The sequence below is a fragment of the Panthera tigris genome, chromosome C1 (assembly GCF_018350195.1).
Source record: "Panthera tigris isolate Pti1 chromosome C1, P.tigris_Pti1_mat1.1, whole genome shotgun sequence".
Classification (NCBI taxonomy): domain Eukaryota; kingdom Metazoa; phylum Chordata; class Mammalia; order Carnivora; family Felidae; genus Panthera; species Panthera tigris.
Window position 1 is genome coordinate 145,933,664 of NC_056667.1, and position 17,945 is coordinate 145,951,608.

At 34.4% G+C, this 17,945-nt stretch overlaps 1 protein-coding gene across 6 annotated transcripts in view; it reads right to left on the bottom strand.

The window, feature by feature from the left end:
• Positions 1 to 4,250: 4,250 nt before the first annotated feature.
• The window catches only part of ACVR1C (activin A receptor type 1C), a 74,304-nt gene continuing 60,609 nt past the window's right edge, over positions 4,251 to 17,945 (bottom strand). For 5 of the 6 annotated variants that reach the window (XM_042994473.1, XM_042994475.1, XM_042994476.1 and 2 more), the window contains exons 5-9: positions 15,966 to 16,133; positions 14,441 to 14,597; positions 12,551 to 12,675; positions 10,034 to 10,164; positions 4,251 to 4,646 (exon numbers count right to left, since the gene is read on the bottom strand). In XM_042994473.1, the coding sequence (XP_042850407.1) occupies positions 4,521 to 4,646; positions 10,034 to 10,164; positions 12,551 to 12,675; positions 14,441 to 14,597; positions 15,966 to 16,133 (707 nt within the window). In that variant the 3' untranslated portion in view covers positions 4,251 to 4,520. Of the gene's footprint in view, positions 4,647 to 10,033; positions 10,165 to 11,268; positions 11,338 to 12,550; positions 12,676 to 14,440; positions 14,598 to 15,965; positions 16,134 to 17,945 lie in introns of those variants that run through there. The other variant, XM_042994478.1, reaches the window with a different exon arrangement.

Genomic DNA, 17,945 nt, shown 5'->3' on the forward strand with positions numbered 1-17,945 from the left:
TCACTGACCTCACCATGAGTGAGCAAATTATTTTAGCAGAAACAAAAAGAGAAGTGAGATTTGGTCATCATCACTAAATGGCACGTTATATCAGTGCACCTTCAAGGTAGGTTTAGATGCAGGCTAATGATTTTTTAATTAGCAAATGTTGAATGTGGTAGGGCCGTATGGTGGGTGTCACCACTGGGTTTTCCTATTAGTTCTAATAACTAGCAGTCATTTATCTCTGATCCTTGGTTTTGTCATCTATAAAATGTTGGGAATTGAATTATAAAGTCTCCTGCATCCTTGGCATTTTCCAAATTCTGGTTTTTGTCTGTGACACACCTGAAATAATTCAGACCACCAAGGGATTCTCTTTTATTAGGAGGCTAAATAATTAGAACGGTTAAGGTAAACAATAGTTGGTTGCTTTTTAAAATTAGGGACTAAAGATAATTTTGGAAGAGAGTAAGGGAATGTTTTAAAAGGAGATGAGAAAAATAATGGAACATAAAAGTAAAGCTAGAGAGAAAAAAGAATGTCAGGTATCTGAAAATGTGCATTAAGACACTTTGAAAAAAATGCCTATTATAGAAATTCTATTTAATATTACCACTTTAATGAAATTTTTGTATTCCAACCGACATTTTTTTCTGTTTAGAAGAAGCCCTCAGAAGGAAAGGATTACTGTCTTCACTAAATAGCGCATAACATCCATGCAACGTATTACCTTATGGAGGGAGCTAATACAAAGCATTGTCAAACAGACCAGCATGTTTTACAAAAGAAGAGATATTTAGAATATCTTTGAAAACCACAATGATGCCATTTTAAGACACTAATTCTTAAATATTTCTAAGTTTTCTACGTTTCTAAATTTATTTAAAGGAATGCTTGTTGAAGACATCAACTGCCATCAACTTGACTCATTTGCTACTGTTGCTTTCTTAATTTCCTGATGGGAAATAAAACGTCCATAATTTAAATAAATGTATTGAAACAAAAAACATCTCCATATTTATTTTAAATAAATAATCAAAAAGTACTCCCTGCTAAACCATTTTAAGTTGAACTTTGTATAATGGCGAACGTGGGCTCCCTGCTTTCAGATGATTTGCTCAGTAGGTTCCCTGGTATTTTTACGTAAACTCTAAGACAGCCCTGAGTTTTCTCTGCCCCAAAAAATCACATGGTGGCAAAATTCCAGCACAGTAGTAGTTTTGTTTAATAATTCCCACTAAAGTAGAAGTATTAAGAATAATAAATTATTATGGAACTTGCAACCTAATGAATCTATCACAGATCCTCGTTTTAAGATAAAAGCTGATTTTGAAGTCTTCAGACACTGCAACCAGGTTACTATTTTCATACAATCATGGAAATTTAAAATGCGAAGTTAATTGAAAGTATAAAGATGAAAAGCAAGTGCTATGCCTAAAATAGTGCACGACACAGTCATGTTTCACTTCACTTTCAAGTCAGAACATAAATTAACAATTCTAGATGTGACATGCCAAATACTTTAGACATAGAAGAAAGCACACAAGCACACAACAGAATCTTTACCAATTACACACTTAAACGTGTAGCTTAAAGGCAACAAGTTCATGCTGTAATATTGACGAAAATAATGTTTCCCTTATTTTAAGGAAGTGATGCTGCATAGAAACTCCGTCACCACTTTGTACTGACATTTCATAAATAGCATTCCCCAAGCTTCAAATTATACCCAAAGTCAAAATATTTGAAAGGAGTAAAGAACAATGACACATTGAGCCTATGAAAAATATTTTTTGCTTATAACACAATTCAAATGAAATAAATACTACACAATGATACTTCATCAAAAACAAATAATATGAAGTTTAACAGTATAGGTATATACAATAAATTTGTTTTATGTTCTAAACTTTACCCTATTTTTGTAAGTGCATATTTTCTATTTATAATCGTGTTGAGAGTTGAGAGAAATTAGAACTTTTAAACTTTTCTTTTAATCATTTTTGTTAACCTACCTCTTTTCTTAAAAAGTGCATCTGGTGATTGAGATGTAAGACTAGTTAGAAGCTACAGTCAACCAACATGAAAACAAGAAAAATGTCTCAAAAGGTAAAGATTCCTCTAGAGGAAAAGTTGAACCAAAAAAATATGGAATCATATTCGGACACCCTCAAATAAATTATAAAACACAGTGTCAAGGAAAATTGGGGATGTTAAAACATTCTCTTAAAAATTAAATAAGTATATTCACCCAATATAAGTGAATAAAACGGGAGATATTATTCTTGTTTATTTCGACAACCATGTAGCTATAGTATAACTAAAGTAAATAAATAATTTCATTCTCATATATTCGTAAACAATCTCTGAGAAATCAAGGTAACAAGCACAAACAAGGTTACCCCTTCACGTAAGCTCTTTTTAAAATCCCTTCACATAGTCACTTTAAAAACTGATGTCTGCAATAACCAAATGAAGATACTTTCTAAATGTTTTGCAAATTGAAAGCAATTTCAGGAACCCACTGTCTTACAGAACTCAAGACTTCCTACTTTGTATTCTATTTGTCAATTTATTTCCTTCCCCCCAACCCAACACCTACATCCCTGTTCCCATTTCCAAATTGGCTTTTAAAATCCCCAGGGGCAGAACGTATCCATATTTTCTCTATTGGCCCCAATATTGTGGCAATGAAGATATGGGGTCCCCTATCTTATTTAATGAATGGATAACTGCATGAATGACAGTGCCACAGGCATCAGATTTGGACCTTCGATATCTGATCCCAGTCAAACGAAGATGGGTTCAGTAACATATTTCCATAGTGAAATGAATTATAACCAATAGATTGTGCTCTACATGAAAATACATAGATATATCCTTTAGAACACTGTTACCCAAGTTATGCTTTGTAGAACACTAAAATGTGGGACAGTAAAAAGGTCTGCCCTGTTCTTAATAAAAAGGGTTCCAAGGTCAAATAATTTGGGAAATCTAATTCAAAGAAATTCAAGTAACATCTCTTAATGGCTATATTCCTCAAAGCACATGATATACTAATGTGCAGTATCACTTTCTAAGAATCTATCAAAGAACGGTTTTGACCTTGGAACATCTCAACAGAAGCGTGTTCTAAGGAACGGAGTTTAGGAAGCAGTGTTTTAGGACAATAAAAGATACCATGTTAAATCTCCTTTACCAAAGCAGAATTACAGATTTGAAGGAAATACTCAATGTTTCATGTATTATTCAGAATTCATCACTTCTGTCTCCACAGGAAGTAAAATAAAGCCAAAAGTATCATGAGGCTTCTTCTGCATCTACTTGCTCATTTTGAAAGAGTAGGGAAATATCTATTTATAGTTACTGAAGAATTTTCTTAATTTTTCTCAAAACATCTCCTGCTTTCGTCTTCCCTCTGTTCTAAGTGTGTATGTACAAAAGTAGTAGGGACCTCTGAAATAAATCTGAAAGACATCTTCTAACAATGGATCTATATGCCCGATTAATCTCTGGAAGTACGCAGAAAACATTAATCTTTATCTAACAAACAGGTGGACTATGAAATTTCCATGAGGAAAATGCCAATGAGTATTGTCAGAGTTCATGCAGGTCCATTATGATTGTGCAAAATGACCCGATTTGTCTTTTGTTTGACTAGACCACGAATACCACTATGAAAGATGTTGTTTCTGCATAGGGAGAAAAGAACTACACGGATTTTAAGGGAAAGGAGGAAGTTGGCTAAGTCTACAGATTATCACAAGATTTGGACCAAGGTCCAGCGCCACCACTAGCTATGTGACTTTTGGGATTTCTCAGTGTCTCAAGCTGTCAGATGTCTCATTTGGAAATGAGAGGAAGTAAAAATTTTAGTGGCTTTCACACTGTTGCGGGGCTGCTGTGGTAGAGGCTTATGGAGAGCAGGGCACTGGGAAGAGACAAGGCCAAGGAAGTGGCTACTTCTGAGCTCACTTTCACCTTCTAACCGAGCGGCTCCCCTTTTACATGTTTTAGACACTGAAGTTCAGAGCAATATTTACTTTTTTTAAAAGATCCTTCTTAATTAAAAAAAAGCGAAAACCACAGATTATATCATCTAGAGTTCTGCTGAGATATAATGTGCTCTAGTTCACATTTTTAATGAAACTGTTTTCGTCTCAGGAAAAAAAAATGCTTTTACATTTCTTTTTCTTCATTCATGTGCTCTTGATTCAAGTAAAATAAAACCTTAATGGCTTGTATTATTTTTATATAGCTTATTTTACATTTTTGTCATATCTTATTAAACAAAAAAGATGAATCGATGTGTTGCTTTTCAAAATAAAATTAAAGACAACACAGAGATGGGATGAAGTCGACTCCTGCCCATGCTTGACTTTAGAGTTATTTTTCATGCTGCCTTTGGGCTCTTAAATACTGTCCTGCATTATCTTTGAGGTAGAACAACAACAAAAAAAGGCAACAACATTCACATAAAGAGGGAAAATGAGAAAAGAAAAGCTGTGAGAGACTTCTTTTTAACACAATTATCATCATTAGGCTTTGCAGTCTTCTCTCACACAAAGTTGAGAAATAGTCTTCTTAATACGAAGGGCGGTCAGGCGGGCTGCCCCATTGGCATACCAACACTCACGCATTATTCTCCCCATGACTCGGAGTGCCTTTAAAAGAGAAAAATATCAAACATGTTAGCCCATCACATAAACACAGTACAAGAGAAGTATAACCACAAACCCAGGAACTGATGCTAAGCTCTGAAGAAAATCGTAAACTTAAAACCATATGAAAAGATAAGGACGCAACCTCCTTAAAAATCCAGTCAAAACACACACATTAACATTAGAGAAACTAACTTTTCGTTGAAAGTGCAATCCATTGATTTCTGGGAATATGGAAAAGTGGCCAGTTTTTAAAATCTGAGAAAGGCCATGAAAGCCAAAAAAGGGATATGGGATGAGTAGCAAATTCCCCATCCATTGGTCTGAATGGTAGGTACATATGTGTATACTTTTTTCTAAATTCATCAAGCTGTATATTAAGATTTGTGCATTTTAGCGTATGTAAATTATGCCATCTTAAAATAATGATCTAAGTATAAATATCAAAAATTCTCAGTTAAAAAATAAAACCTGTACAGTGAACTGGTAAATAAATAAATACTCAGAAAGGAAAATAATGAGAAAAGATGAACCCAGAGAGATGCAAGAAATCACTGAATCAAGTGGCCACTCTGGCGACATCTGCGGATCTCATAGTCTAGACTTTCAGAATTGACGAACAACATGTGAAAGTTAGGAAACACAGCCCAAAGTACACAGAAGGTGTCAAGTCAAGATGTTTGCCAAGTCCTGAATATAAGGATGAATCAGTCTGACAAGGAATTTTGTAAATTATCTAAATTTATTTAGATTATCTAAAAATTTTATAAATTATCTAAATTTTGCAAGTTACCTAAATCTTGACTCTTGGTAAGGAAAAAAAGTCAAGCTCAGGCCTTAAAATGTTAAGCATTTTAAGCAACAAGCCTAAGATCATGACAAAAATTCAAGCACAAGTATGAAGAAAGTACCATAAACAAGGATCAAGTGAAACAACAAACAGTAAAATCAGACCCATCAAAACATTAGATGCTAGAATTAAATGATATAAAATATAAAATAAATATATAAAAAATAAATTTTTAAAAAGCAAAGAGAAAATTCAAAATATAAGTTAAAAAGATCATTTTTTAAAAAAGAAAAAGTACCAATAAAACATTGTGACATAACTCTTCAAAGAAAACCAAAGCAAAAATAAAATATTGGGACTACAACAAAGTTAAAAGCTTCTTCACAGAGAAGGAAATCATCAACAAAATGAAAGGGCAACCTACAGAATGAGAGAAGATATTCACAAAGTATATATCTGGTAAGGAGTTAATATCCAACATATATAATTTATACTACTCAACACACACAAAATACAAATAATCTGATTAAAAAGTGGGCAAGGGACCTGAATAGACATTTTTCCACAGAAGATACACAGATGGCCTACAGACACATGAAAAGATGTTCAACATCACTACGCATCAGGGAAATGCAAATCAAAACCACAATGAGATATCACCTCATACCTGTCAGAATGGCTAGAATCAAAGAGATAAGAATAACAAGTGTTCATGAGGATGTGGAGGAAAAGAAACCCTTGTGCACTACTGGTGGAATACAAACTGGTGCAGCCACTGTGGAAAGCAGTATGGAGGTTCCTTAAAAACATGAAAATGTAAATAGTGTATGATCCAGTAATTCCACTATTGGGTATTTACCCACCCCCCCCCTTTAAAAAAACAGCAATGCTAACTTAAGAAGATACATGCACTTCTATGTTTATTGCTGCATTATTTAGAATAGCCAACATACAGAAGTAGCCAAGTGTCCATTGATAGATGAATGGATAAATTAAATGTATCTATATTTACATCTATAACTATATATAAATAGAAATGTATCTTCTCTATCTATCTATATAAATATATATATAAAAATCTATGGTGGAATATTACTTGGTCATGAAAAAGGACGAGATCTTGCCATCTGCAACAACAAGATCTGCAACATCTTCTAGGTCCAATGGATGGACCTAGAAGGTATAATGCTAAGTAAAATAAATCAGACAGAGAAAGACAAATATCACATGATTTCACTTGTATGTGGAACCTAAAAGACAAGTGAATAAATAAATGAACAAAAAGCAGAATCAGACCCATATAAACAGAGAATAAATTGATGGCTATCAGTAGGGAGGCAGTGGGAGGAATGGACAAAATAGATGAAGGGGAGTGGGAGGTACAGGCTTTCAGTTACGAAATGTATAAATCACAGGGATGAAAGACATAGCATAGAGAATATAATTAATGGTGGTGTAATAGCATCGTATGCTGACAGATGGTAACTACTACACTTGTGGTGAGCACAGCATGATGTATTGGGTTGTTGATGTTGTATACCTAAAACTAATATAATGTGTCTCAACTATACTTCAGTAAAAAAACAAACAAAAAACCTAATAAACTCACTACCTTTTTCTGACTGAAAAAAAAACTTCTTGACCTGAAAGATGAATAATTTTAATACTATTTAATATTATCATTAATATTTTTTATTAATATTTTTTTATTTTAAAAAATCTAAATGGATGAGATAAATGGCAGGTTAGACACATTTGAGGGCCAAATTAGTGAACTGGAAGATAAATATGAGATGCTACATAAAGATACAAATATGGAAAACAGGAGAGAATAGAAGACACGCAAAAAACTGAAAGGTCTAACATGCATCCAATGAGTTCTCTAAAAACGGGCAAGAGAGACAATGAGAGGAGGAGCTATTTGAAGAAATAATGGTGCAGAATTTTCCAGAACTGAAGAACATCACAAATCCTTGGAATTAGAAAGTCCAAAAATTACAAGAAAGATTAATCAAGGGACATCTATACCAAATACATCATAGAGAAACTGCAGAATACTAGAGACAGAGAAGTTCTTAAGGTAGTCTGAAAGAAAAGATAAATGAACTAAAAAAAAAAACAAAACAAAAGAAAACAAAACAAAACTCAGTTGACTTCTCAAAAGTGATAATGAAAGCCAGAAGACAGTGAAATAACAACTTTATTTAGAGAAAATAACTATGAACCTAACTTTGTTTATGATTAAGAACAAAATAAATTTTCAGATACCCAAACACTGAAAGAACTTCCAACCACTAGGTCTTCCTAAAAAACCAATTTACATAAAATACATTTAAAGAATGCACATCAGGAAATCAGAAAATGATCTTAGAAGGAAGCTCTGAGAGGCAAAAAGTAATGTTGAATAAAGAAAATGATAAACATGTTAAGTCTCAACACACAATAATGGTATAAAATCACATGAGTATCTCATGAGATTAATACAAAATAAGAAAACTAAATACTGGACACAAATGGACAAAAATCGCTTATATCAGCAATGTACAAAATTGTTTGCATTAAAACTATGTTAGATCTTTTCTAGGAATGCATGGTTGGTTTAACAGTGGAAAATCTACAAATGCAATTTATCACATTTAGAGACAAAGGAGAAAGGCCATATCATCACCTCATACAGAGGAAGAAAGTTTTTATCAAAACAAAGTCAGCTTTTATTTAACCTGATTCAAGTTATGAGAAACAAAACCTACAGCAAGTATCATACTCAAAGGTGAAACACATAAACTTTAAGGAGTAAATCAAAGATATCCAGTATCAATACTTTCAGGCAACAGTATATTAAAGTCCTAGAAACTGCAATAAGAAAGAAAAGGCTTGAGGATTGGTGCTAGAACTCTCATTATTTGGAGACATGATCATCTATATGGATACCCCAAAAGAATCTACATTTTTATACTCTAAGAAATTTTTCCACAACACATGTTGTTTAAAAATATTAAAATCACACATAAGACAAAGAGCAGAAAAAGAAATTTTACTCTAGCAATATAATGAACTACTGCACAGATATGAAAATGAACAGATTATGCTATACACATCTATAAGGGAAAGTGAAAAGAAATTAAGAAGAGTATCTATAGTAAGTTTCAATAATATGTTTCATAATTACACAAAAGTAAACAATACATTTTTAGTGTATGTGTGTATGTATGTGTGTGTGTATATATATACATATACATATATATAATACATATATATAACATATATATTTTTCTCCTACAAAAAAGCAAGGCAGTAATAAATCATCATAACAGTAATCTCTCAGAGGGGCAAGGAATCTTTGAATGTTCTATGTTTTAAACTTGGTAGTGAATTCACTGCTTCTCATTTTATTATTATACTTATACTTTACATATATGTTATATACTCTTCCATATACATGAAATTATTAATTTTAGGAAAAAACGCACTTAATTTCAGTTTGGTTGTAAATGTCTCAAATTCTTCTTCTAAAATAATTAGTGGATAAGATACCTATACGAAATAGAAATATCAAGACATAAATCTTTCCTTAAGTGGAAAAAGAATTGAATAAAACATGAAGGAGGGGGGAAATGAGGAAAAAAACCTACTGTATAAAATAACCCTTAGGATAAAGCCAAACTAAAAATGTCACTTTCAAAAGACCTCACATATTACAATTTAATATGGTAGACTATATAAGGGGGTTGGGAGAGATTAAAGCATTAAAACAGTTCTGGAATTAGTTAGATGGTCTGTACTCTTTGCCTCACCTTCCCTTCTTTCTCTGTGTGCAAACTAGAAAAGTCTCTTCCCTCACATAGGGCCAAACTAGCACTGCAATGACCATTTATTGTGTGTATATTACATGGTGGTCACTGTCTGTGCCGTTGGGCATGAGGAGATAACAAAGGTCTTGGCCGTGAGGAGGCTTTTCTGATGAAAGAAAATAAGCTCAAACTTCAGCAAGTTAGGGGTTAGAAATAATTTAGTGACTCCAAGGATGATTGAAATTGTAATACTCTGTCTGGCATGGACATAGACTACCAAACATGTCTGTGTCCCTACAGTTACCAGCCTCTTTGCAGTCAGATGGGACTGTGTGACTGACTCTGGTCTATGAACCATGAGTGGAAATGATGTGACTCACCTGAAGCCAGAGCATTAGAGAGCCACGTGTGACCGTCCATCTCCTCTCTTTGCCTGACCTAGACACTTGGAAACTATGCGTTGAGACAGCAGCATCCCAAGATCAAAGTTACCTGCATTACTGAATCAGCACAGGGAGCACAGCTGCCTGACCTGTTGGGGACTTTACATGGCAAGAAATCAAGTCTTGTTGTGTCAAGTCATTGGGATACCAGGGCCTATTACTGCCACTTAACTTAGCATTATGTATACATATAGCTAAAAGGACTAAAATCCTTCTGAGGACTGATGCAAGGACATACACTTACATACGTGGAAAGAATTGGATGCCTGGATTAAGAGAGAAGAACTATGTGGTCTCCAAAAACCTTCCCTGGTAACTTACCTCAGAATTACAATAGGTAAAACATATATAAGAACACAGCCTTACTTCACAGCTTTGCCACTGGTTGGGGATATTTGGTCGAAACTTCTGGTCACAAACAACCTTCCTCATTTCCTCTATTGATGGATCTGAAGGCACCATGTCATAATAAGGCAACTGGTACTCCTCAACAATTCCTATAAGAAATTTGCATGATAAATTTCCTAGTGTGAATAATAAACAAAGATGCTTATTTCCAAAGACAACCAATTATGTCTTCTAGGTACAAGGGGCACCCTGGGAAACTGGAAAGTCAGGTTTAATAAAATTTTGTGTCACTATGAAACCAAAGATATAGGTATTAAGCGCTCACCTGAATAATTATTATATAAGTTTATAAAATTTATATTATGAAAATGTATGTAATTTTGATAATTACATATATCTTATATAAAACAAACATATCTATTTTATGAAGTATACAATTTTGACAATTACATATTATATATTACATATGATTTTATAGAAATACATCACATTTACAGGATTTTAATAATGATATAAATGTAAATATATAAAATATTTTACATAATTATAAAGATTATGTAAATTCTGATTTATATAAAATACCATTGTGCAATTCAAAAGTAATGCCTAATTGAAAAACTTATAGCATGGCCTCATTGCTCTGGGAATGAAGTATGTTTCTCCATGAAATAACCTTTTCAAAACAGAATAGCTTACTCTTTTTGAAAACTGATGGGCAATCTTTTAAATGCTGTGTTTCTTACATTTGGATTATAGAAGTACCATACCTGAGAATGTGCCAAAGAAGCAGCAAAGGTACTAAATATGGACAGTTCAACATGAAGGTTCATATTAAAAGAGTCTCAAATACAAAGACCTGATCTAAATTAGCAGAATATTACTTGAAACTGAGAATTTCCTTATAAAATTGCTTTAACTATAGTACTTTTAATGTAAAATATTTAAGATGTGCCCTAACAAATTACTATTTCAATAGTTGAAGAAAATTTAGACAATGACCTAAAAGCACATCTAGACAATTATTAATATGAATTAAAAAAAATTGTTACAAACATGTTTGAGTCATGCTTTTCACCACACACTGTCCTGAGCCCTTTACATGTTTTAACTAATTATTTCTCAAATCCACAGACTAAAAGAGGAACCATATTATCCCTACTCTATAGAAGGAGGAAATTGAGGCACAAACAGTCATAAATTTGGTAAAGGTCATAGAGCTAGTAAGTGGCAGATCTGGAACTCAATCCCAGGCTCCAAAATCCTACTGTAATTTTATTGCTTCTATAAATAGCTTCATCTTCCTGAATGGTGTACTATTTCATCTGTGAATAAAAGGGGGAAAATTATGTTTTCTCATTCAAGTATAATTTTAACCTTGGAAGCTTAAAAAATGTTTTTACTCATTTGAAAAAAATGAGATTAGCGTAATGCAAAATGACATCAATGCGAAATATAAAAACTGAAGTTGGTTTGATAATGACAGTTGTTTTATTGAATGTTTACTATAAGCATGCTCTATACTAATTAATTAATTAATTAAACCAATTTGTTAGATCCTCAAAGCCCAAGGGGTCAGTTTTATGATTCATTTTACAGATGAGGAAAGTGAGACCAAGTAACTTGCCTAAAGTCAGATATTCAGGAATTTGCTAAACCACAGCTTAGTTTTAAGTCTTTCTCCCTTGAAAGTGAAAACTCTAATCCATTTTCTAACAGTAGTTAACTTTTCTCCACTGAGGCCACAACTCCCTCAGACTGCATTTGTAGGGTTTCATCCTTTCAAACTCTCTTCCTCTCATTATTAATCTCTGAACTGCTAGGAGCATTGAGTCAGGAAGTTAGTCTATGCTCACCTCTGCCCACCATCGCTTTCTCTCTTCCACATGCATTGTCACAGGGGGAAAAACAAAACAAAACAGGAAAAGCCTGAAAGCTAGAAGACTTCAACTCCTATGGCTCTTGTTAAGTCATTTAACATCTTTGGGTTTAATTTCTGGTATAAAGTAGGGATATAGCAGGTGCCTGGGTGGCTCAGTCGGTTAAGTGTCTGACTTCAGCTCAGGTCATGATCTCACAGTTCGTGGGTGCGAGCCCCGGGTCAGGCTCTGTGCTGACAGCTCAGAGCCTGGATTCTGTTTCAGATTCTGTGTCTCCCTCTCTCTCTGCCCTTCCCCTGCTCACGCTCTGTCTCTGTCTCAAAAATAAATAAACACTAAGAAAAAAAAATTTTAAGTAGGGATACAGTTAACTGCATACAAACTGAAGAAAATTTTCAAGTGCTGTGCAAAATATCATTAAGAAAATCAGAATTATCAGGAGAAACGTCACTCCCACCTAAGCCGTAATCACAATATAAAATCAGCATTATACGTAGGATGCTCCACTTTTGCCAATGGAAAGCTATCCCTAAAAGGTAGTCTCTTAAATTTTAAAAAATGATTCAATATGGTGCTTAGAAAATAATACATACAAAATCATATCTTATATTCAAAGCATCAAGGAAAGACAGATACAAAATTATCCCCAACATCTTACCTCCAACTGAACACCTTCGGGCTATTTCCCAATAAACCAGACCAACAGAATAGATGTCAGCTCGTTTGAAGGACTCGAAGATATTCACATTCATAGTATCATCAAGCATTTCAGGAGCCATATACCTTGAAAAACATGCACATTTCAGATTCTGTGTATGACTTTACAGCAATCCAGTAAAATACAATCTTAATAAATCCTGTCACAAAATATAAATTAGGATAGCTTACATCATTTTTAAAAGTAGATCTAAGTCACTGTAATAAATTAAATTTAAATAATACAGTTATTGAATGAACCATAATTAAAAAAAATTTTAAATAAAACCAGAGGTCATCCTATTCAGTGTCAAAGCACAAGTGCCAGGAGCCAAATGACTTGGAAAAAAAAGCTAGAGGGAAATTCAGTAAACAAAGCACTCAAGAGGAAAGAGGGAACTCAACTCCCACCAACAAATGTTGCCATGTAAAGCTCCTTGAGGGCAAGAAGCATCTCTTATTCATGGTGGGCCCAGGACAATAACGCAGTGCTCAGCAGCATACCCTAAATACCTTCTAAGAATGAACAATTTTATTTTATACTGGTTTCAAAAAATATATACACAATATACATTGGCTACAAGAAAATTACAACCTTGTTTGAATAAAACTAAACAAAAGATATCTACAGGCCATGGGACCTGACTGAGTCTAGCTGTCCTAGGGAGATTTTGATGATTTCCCAAAATATTAAGATCAGGATGCAGTACTCTCCCAAACTCTTAAAAGTTTTAGATCCTCTTAAGGAATCCAGCATCCAAGGCTTCCCTGGGGGTCCCTAATGTGGAGACTGTCATATGGGCAAGCTGAAGTTTGCTTTTCAGAGGGAAAAGAAAAAAGGTCCCATAGGGCTGCCTGGTTTGAACAAACTGCCCTGAAGTGTTCCTGGGGCCTCATTAAATTCTAGGGAACCAAGAGAAGAGCTCAGAGTGATGGGCTTGGAATCTCTAATCTGGCTTGGAGGCCAACTGAACCAGAAATTCCCTACTCGCAAGATCCTTTAACAACTCCAGGAAAATGTTTTGGTCGTTTCTGATTTCAAGGTCAAGAACCCAGGAATTATACCAAAGGAGCATGAGCCTGATGTTCAAATAAAAGGAAATGGAAGTATGCTGGCTACAGGCTGGCCAGAACAAGAAAACACCAGAAATCTCACTCCCAACGGGCCTGTCGTAATACATATGCAGTATGTTCTGTTTATCTCGTTCTTGTTCTGAACCTTCAGAGATTCTGTTCCCTGAACGTGGGAAATATGTCCAAACCCCTATTATTTTAATATACATCAGTTTGGGAGACTTAAGGATAAGTACAATTACAGGTAAATACAAAAACTGTTACACGTCCTTAAATACTAAGGGAGTACAATAGCACATGTATGTATTTATTTAGAGTCCCTCACTTACCTTGCTCAATATACTGATTCTACATCTCTTGTTTAGAACCTGAAAAAATAGATCTAGCCCTGAGTTTCAGTGCATTTATAAGTATAAAGGCTTTGGAGGAGCTATATACTGATGACATGTTTTTCCTCCTATCCCTAGGAAAATGTATTCTCAGAAAGTGGCACACGAAAAATAATGTATCACCATCTCTTCCACCATCCCTAACTACTGGATTCCTTACCAAATGACTACTGTCTATACAACTAAAATGCCAACTGTCCCTGCTTTATAAGCATTATGCCACTGACTTCTCAATGACCCACAGAAGACTTCTTGCTTTCTTGGGCCTAATGATTTTCCATTCAGACCACTCGCCACCAAAAAAACCAAAACGCACACACACATCCCATGACTTCACGTTTGGGAGGCAGTCACATGTCTCAGGGTGCTACCAAAGCTAGTTATCTTACCTTTTGGTTCCTACTTTAGGATTCTGAGGTATGTCAATAGTGTTCAGTACTGAATCATGCTTCACAGCCAACCCTAAGTCCGCTATGGCACACGTTTCACACTTTTTCACTAAGATATTCTTTGATTTTATATCTCGATGAGCAATCGCAGGTTTACCTATGAAGCATTAAGAAAAAAAATACTCCTTTTTTTTGTTGTTGTTACTAAAGATTGACTCTCTCCAAAGGGAATCACGTTGAAGACCTGGCTCAAATGTCACCTCCTAAGACAAGTCTTGCCTGACCACACATCCCACATCCCCAGTCATTCTCCACAGAGTACCTCGTTTTGCCTTCTTCAGAACCCTTATTACTGGCTATATTGTTCATTCCCATGTGTGTCTATCTGTCTTTCCCAACTAGACTGTAAGCTGCCTAAAGGCCTGTGTCTTGCTCATCCGCAAGCCTCTGATGCTCAGAACACTTGTTGGCACTTGGTGGCCACTAATAAATTTTTGTTGAATAAACAGGGAAAGAATTGGCATCGCTACAACTACGTAAGAATATAGCAAATATTCTCTTACAAACACGTTTCAAACTTTTACTACCCTACACCAGTGGTTCTCGAATGTGACCCTAAAATCCCTGGGAGTCTTTGAGTCTCTTTTCTGAATACATATCTGTGTGATATTACCTTTTCTTCACATACTTCAACCAAAACAACATATCGGAACCAAGTGAATGAAGAACATGCATGAGAATCCAGACATTAAGTCAGAGAAGAAGGAGATTTGCAAAAATGTAAAACAAAACCATTATTTTCACTAGAAATGGTTTTGTATTACAAAAAAAGGATGCAATTTTTTTAAAAGATGTAAATTTTTGAAACGTATTTCACATTTAATCGGTTAATTAGCATTCAGTAAATTAATAAATATTTTTTACATTTCTCAATTTTAGTTCATAATATAGTAAATGTTAACAGGTAGAACCCAAATACACAAACACTTTTGGGATCCTCAGTAGTTTTTAAGAGTTTAAAGGGCCCATGAATCCAAATTAGAGAATTATTGCCCCGTCCGGACTAATGACTTTCTAGAGCCAATTCTCTATTAACTCAATAAATAGTAAGGACAGTGCATATTATTTGGCCTTTGAATACATGATATGTAAATATCTTTTCAAGATCACATTACCATCTCCCATTATTTTAGTTATCAAAGGTAAATATTTAAGCTATCAATATTCTCTGAATATAGAGCATTTGCCGCCCCCCCCCCCCAAGTAAGATCTCCCAGGTGTATGTGCTAAATGGCAAAGCCGGAGCCACCAGTATAAAAACATTATTATGGCTAATATACACAATGGTGAGTATATAGATGAGAGTTGCCTGCATCATGATAATACCCTCAGTTTTATAAAGTACCTTAGTGCTTCTTTACATTTGATAATTGGAATAAATTAAAATACAAGGAAGCACTAAAACACAATTTGGTGTTTCCATCCTCATATTGAAGCAGAGAGAACTTAGAAAGAAAACACGTACCTTGTGTACCAACAATCTCCATATGTAAGTGGGCCAGACCACTCGCTATGGAAAGTGCCAGTTTGATCATGCCAGCCACTGTTACTACGTTTCTATTCAAATAGTCATATAAGGAGCCCAGTTCATGGTATTCAGAGACAAGCCAAAGTTGAGTCCAAGTTCCATTATCTAAATGGAAAAAAAATCATTTTGTTGCATTAAAAATCACTGTATTATGTTAAGGAAGAAACCAAAGGCTTTGAGCAAATGTCAGTATTGAAAATAAATCTGTATTGTTAACAAAGGAAAGTTAATTACTTTAGTGATGATACTGACAGTCCAAGTTAGTACAGTAAAATTTCTCACTGAATCCCTGAAGATGTTGATATAATAAAACCTGTTATACATACTGTAGCTATAGGAAGCTGTGAGAGTAATTATGATAAGTGAACAAGTTCTTTCTTATTCTCTCCATACATTGATAACACCACATTATAGGAAAAACTACTGACAGATGCTTTTAGGCTCAGTGTTGTGCTATAAATCACTCTGAGCTTTTAAGAAAGATTTTTCCAATAAAAACCAGAAATGCAACAAATGTACACAAAGTATTATCACTATAATAAAAGCCCGAAAATTCTGAGAATGTTCATGTTGTTCAATTTTCAAAATATGAAGTTGATTTTCCCCAAATGCTTACATTGAAAGCCAGTTATGAAACATTTTCAAATAATTTACTTCATCTAACCAAAAGGTAATCCAGCTTATGAAATATTTTTAGCAGAACAGAAATTAGCTTAAAACTTCTGTAGGTATTAGAGTCCCTAGAGTTAGTTTTAGCTTTTGGAATGGAGTCTACAACAGCCCTGGGAAGCCCTGACCAGTTCTGATGCTCAGAGAAGGAAGCCATAATAAACATTTGCTCCGGACTTTTCCTATTAAATGCTTTATTTACAAAAGCTAACTCTTAATCCAAATATTTAATTTCCAAATCCGGGTAGCGATAAAATTTCCTAGGAATACAAAAATCAACATAACGTGATAAAGCTCAGTAATAAACTGACCATGAATAAAACTAATCCTTACTCCTACCCCTCTCTCTGCTCAACGCCAATGGCTACCTTTGTCCTCTCACATTAACATCTTTGTCAGAGAGTTGACTAACCAATGGAACTGTAAGTACCACAAAAGATTTCGAAATGAGGATGAAAGTGATGTTAGAGGTCATTTGAAAGCATGCACAAAGCCACTGATTAATAAGCCAGTGACAGGTAGACCAGTTAAACTGAAGAAGGAGACCATCAGGGATGATGTCTTTTGGGCCTATTGTTTTTTATAATCAAATAAACATTATGATTAAATTAGACCCATCAAGATGATCCATATAACTAAAGTCATTACTGCTTTGACAACAATGCTAATTAATCTAATCAGTAGGTATGCTTCAACTCAATCTTAGGAAGGAAAAGTTCTTAGCTCACTAAGAAATGTCTCATTTTCAATAGTCTGGATATATTTTCAAAGTATATGTAGTTGAGGATTTGGAAAGAACATCTTTCTTTTTAAAGCTCATCTTGGCTTTACTCAGTCTATACCTACCCACATGAAAAAACACAAACCATCAGCAAACACAATTGCTACCAAAATGTACAATAACTCCAGGCCTCTCTTATGTCACCTAATTAATAACAATAAAGCTTATAATAGATCAAAATAACCATAGATTTTAATTTCCATAGGTAATGGTGAGTCCCTGATACCCGTAGATCATCTGGTTTTTAGATAGATGTTACAATCTCTACCTCACCAAAGTTCTTCATGAATATTACTGATTCAGATCAAAAACATTGAGGGGGTCAACTTTTGCTTCCCTTTGTGCCTTGTCTCCCTTTATTAAGGGAACTAATGTACAGTTAGGTGACTAAAATCTATGCAAAAAGAAGAAAGTACAGGTAACTCACAAACTTTATACCCAGTCCCTGATTACTCAGGGATTTACAC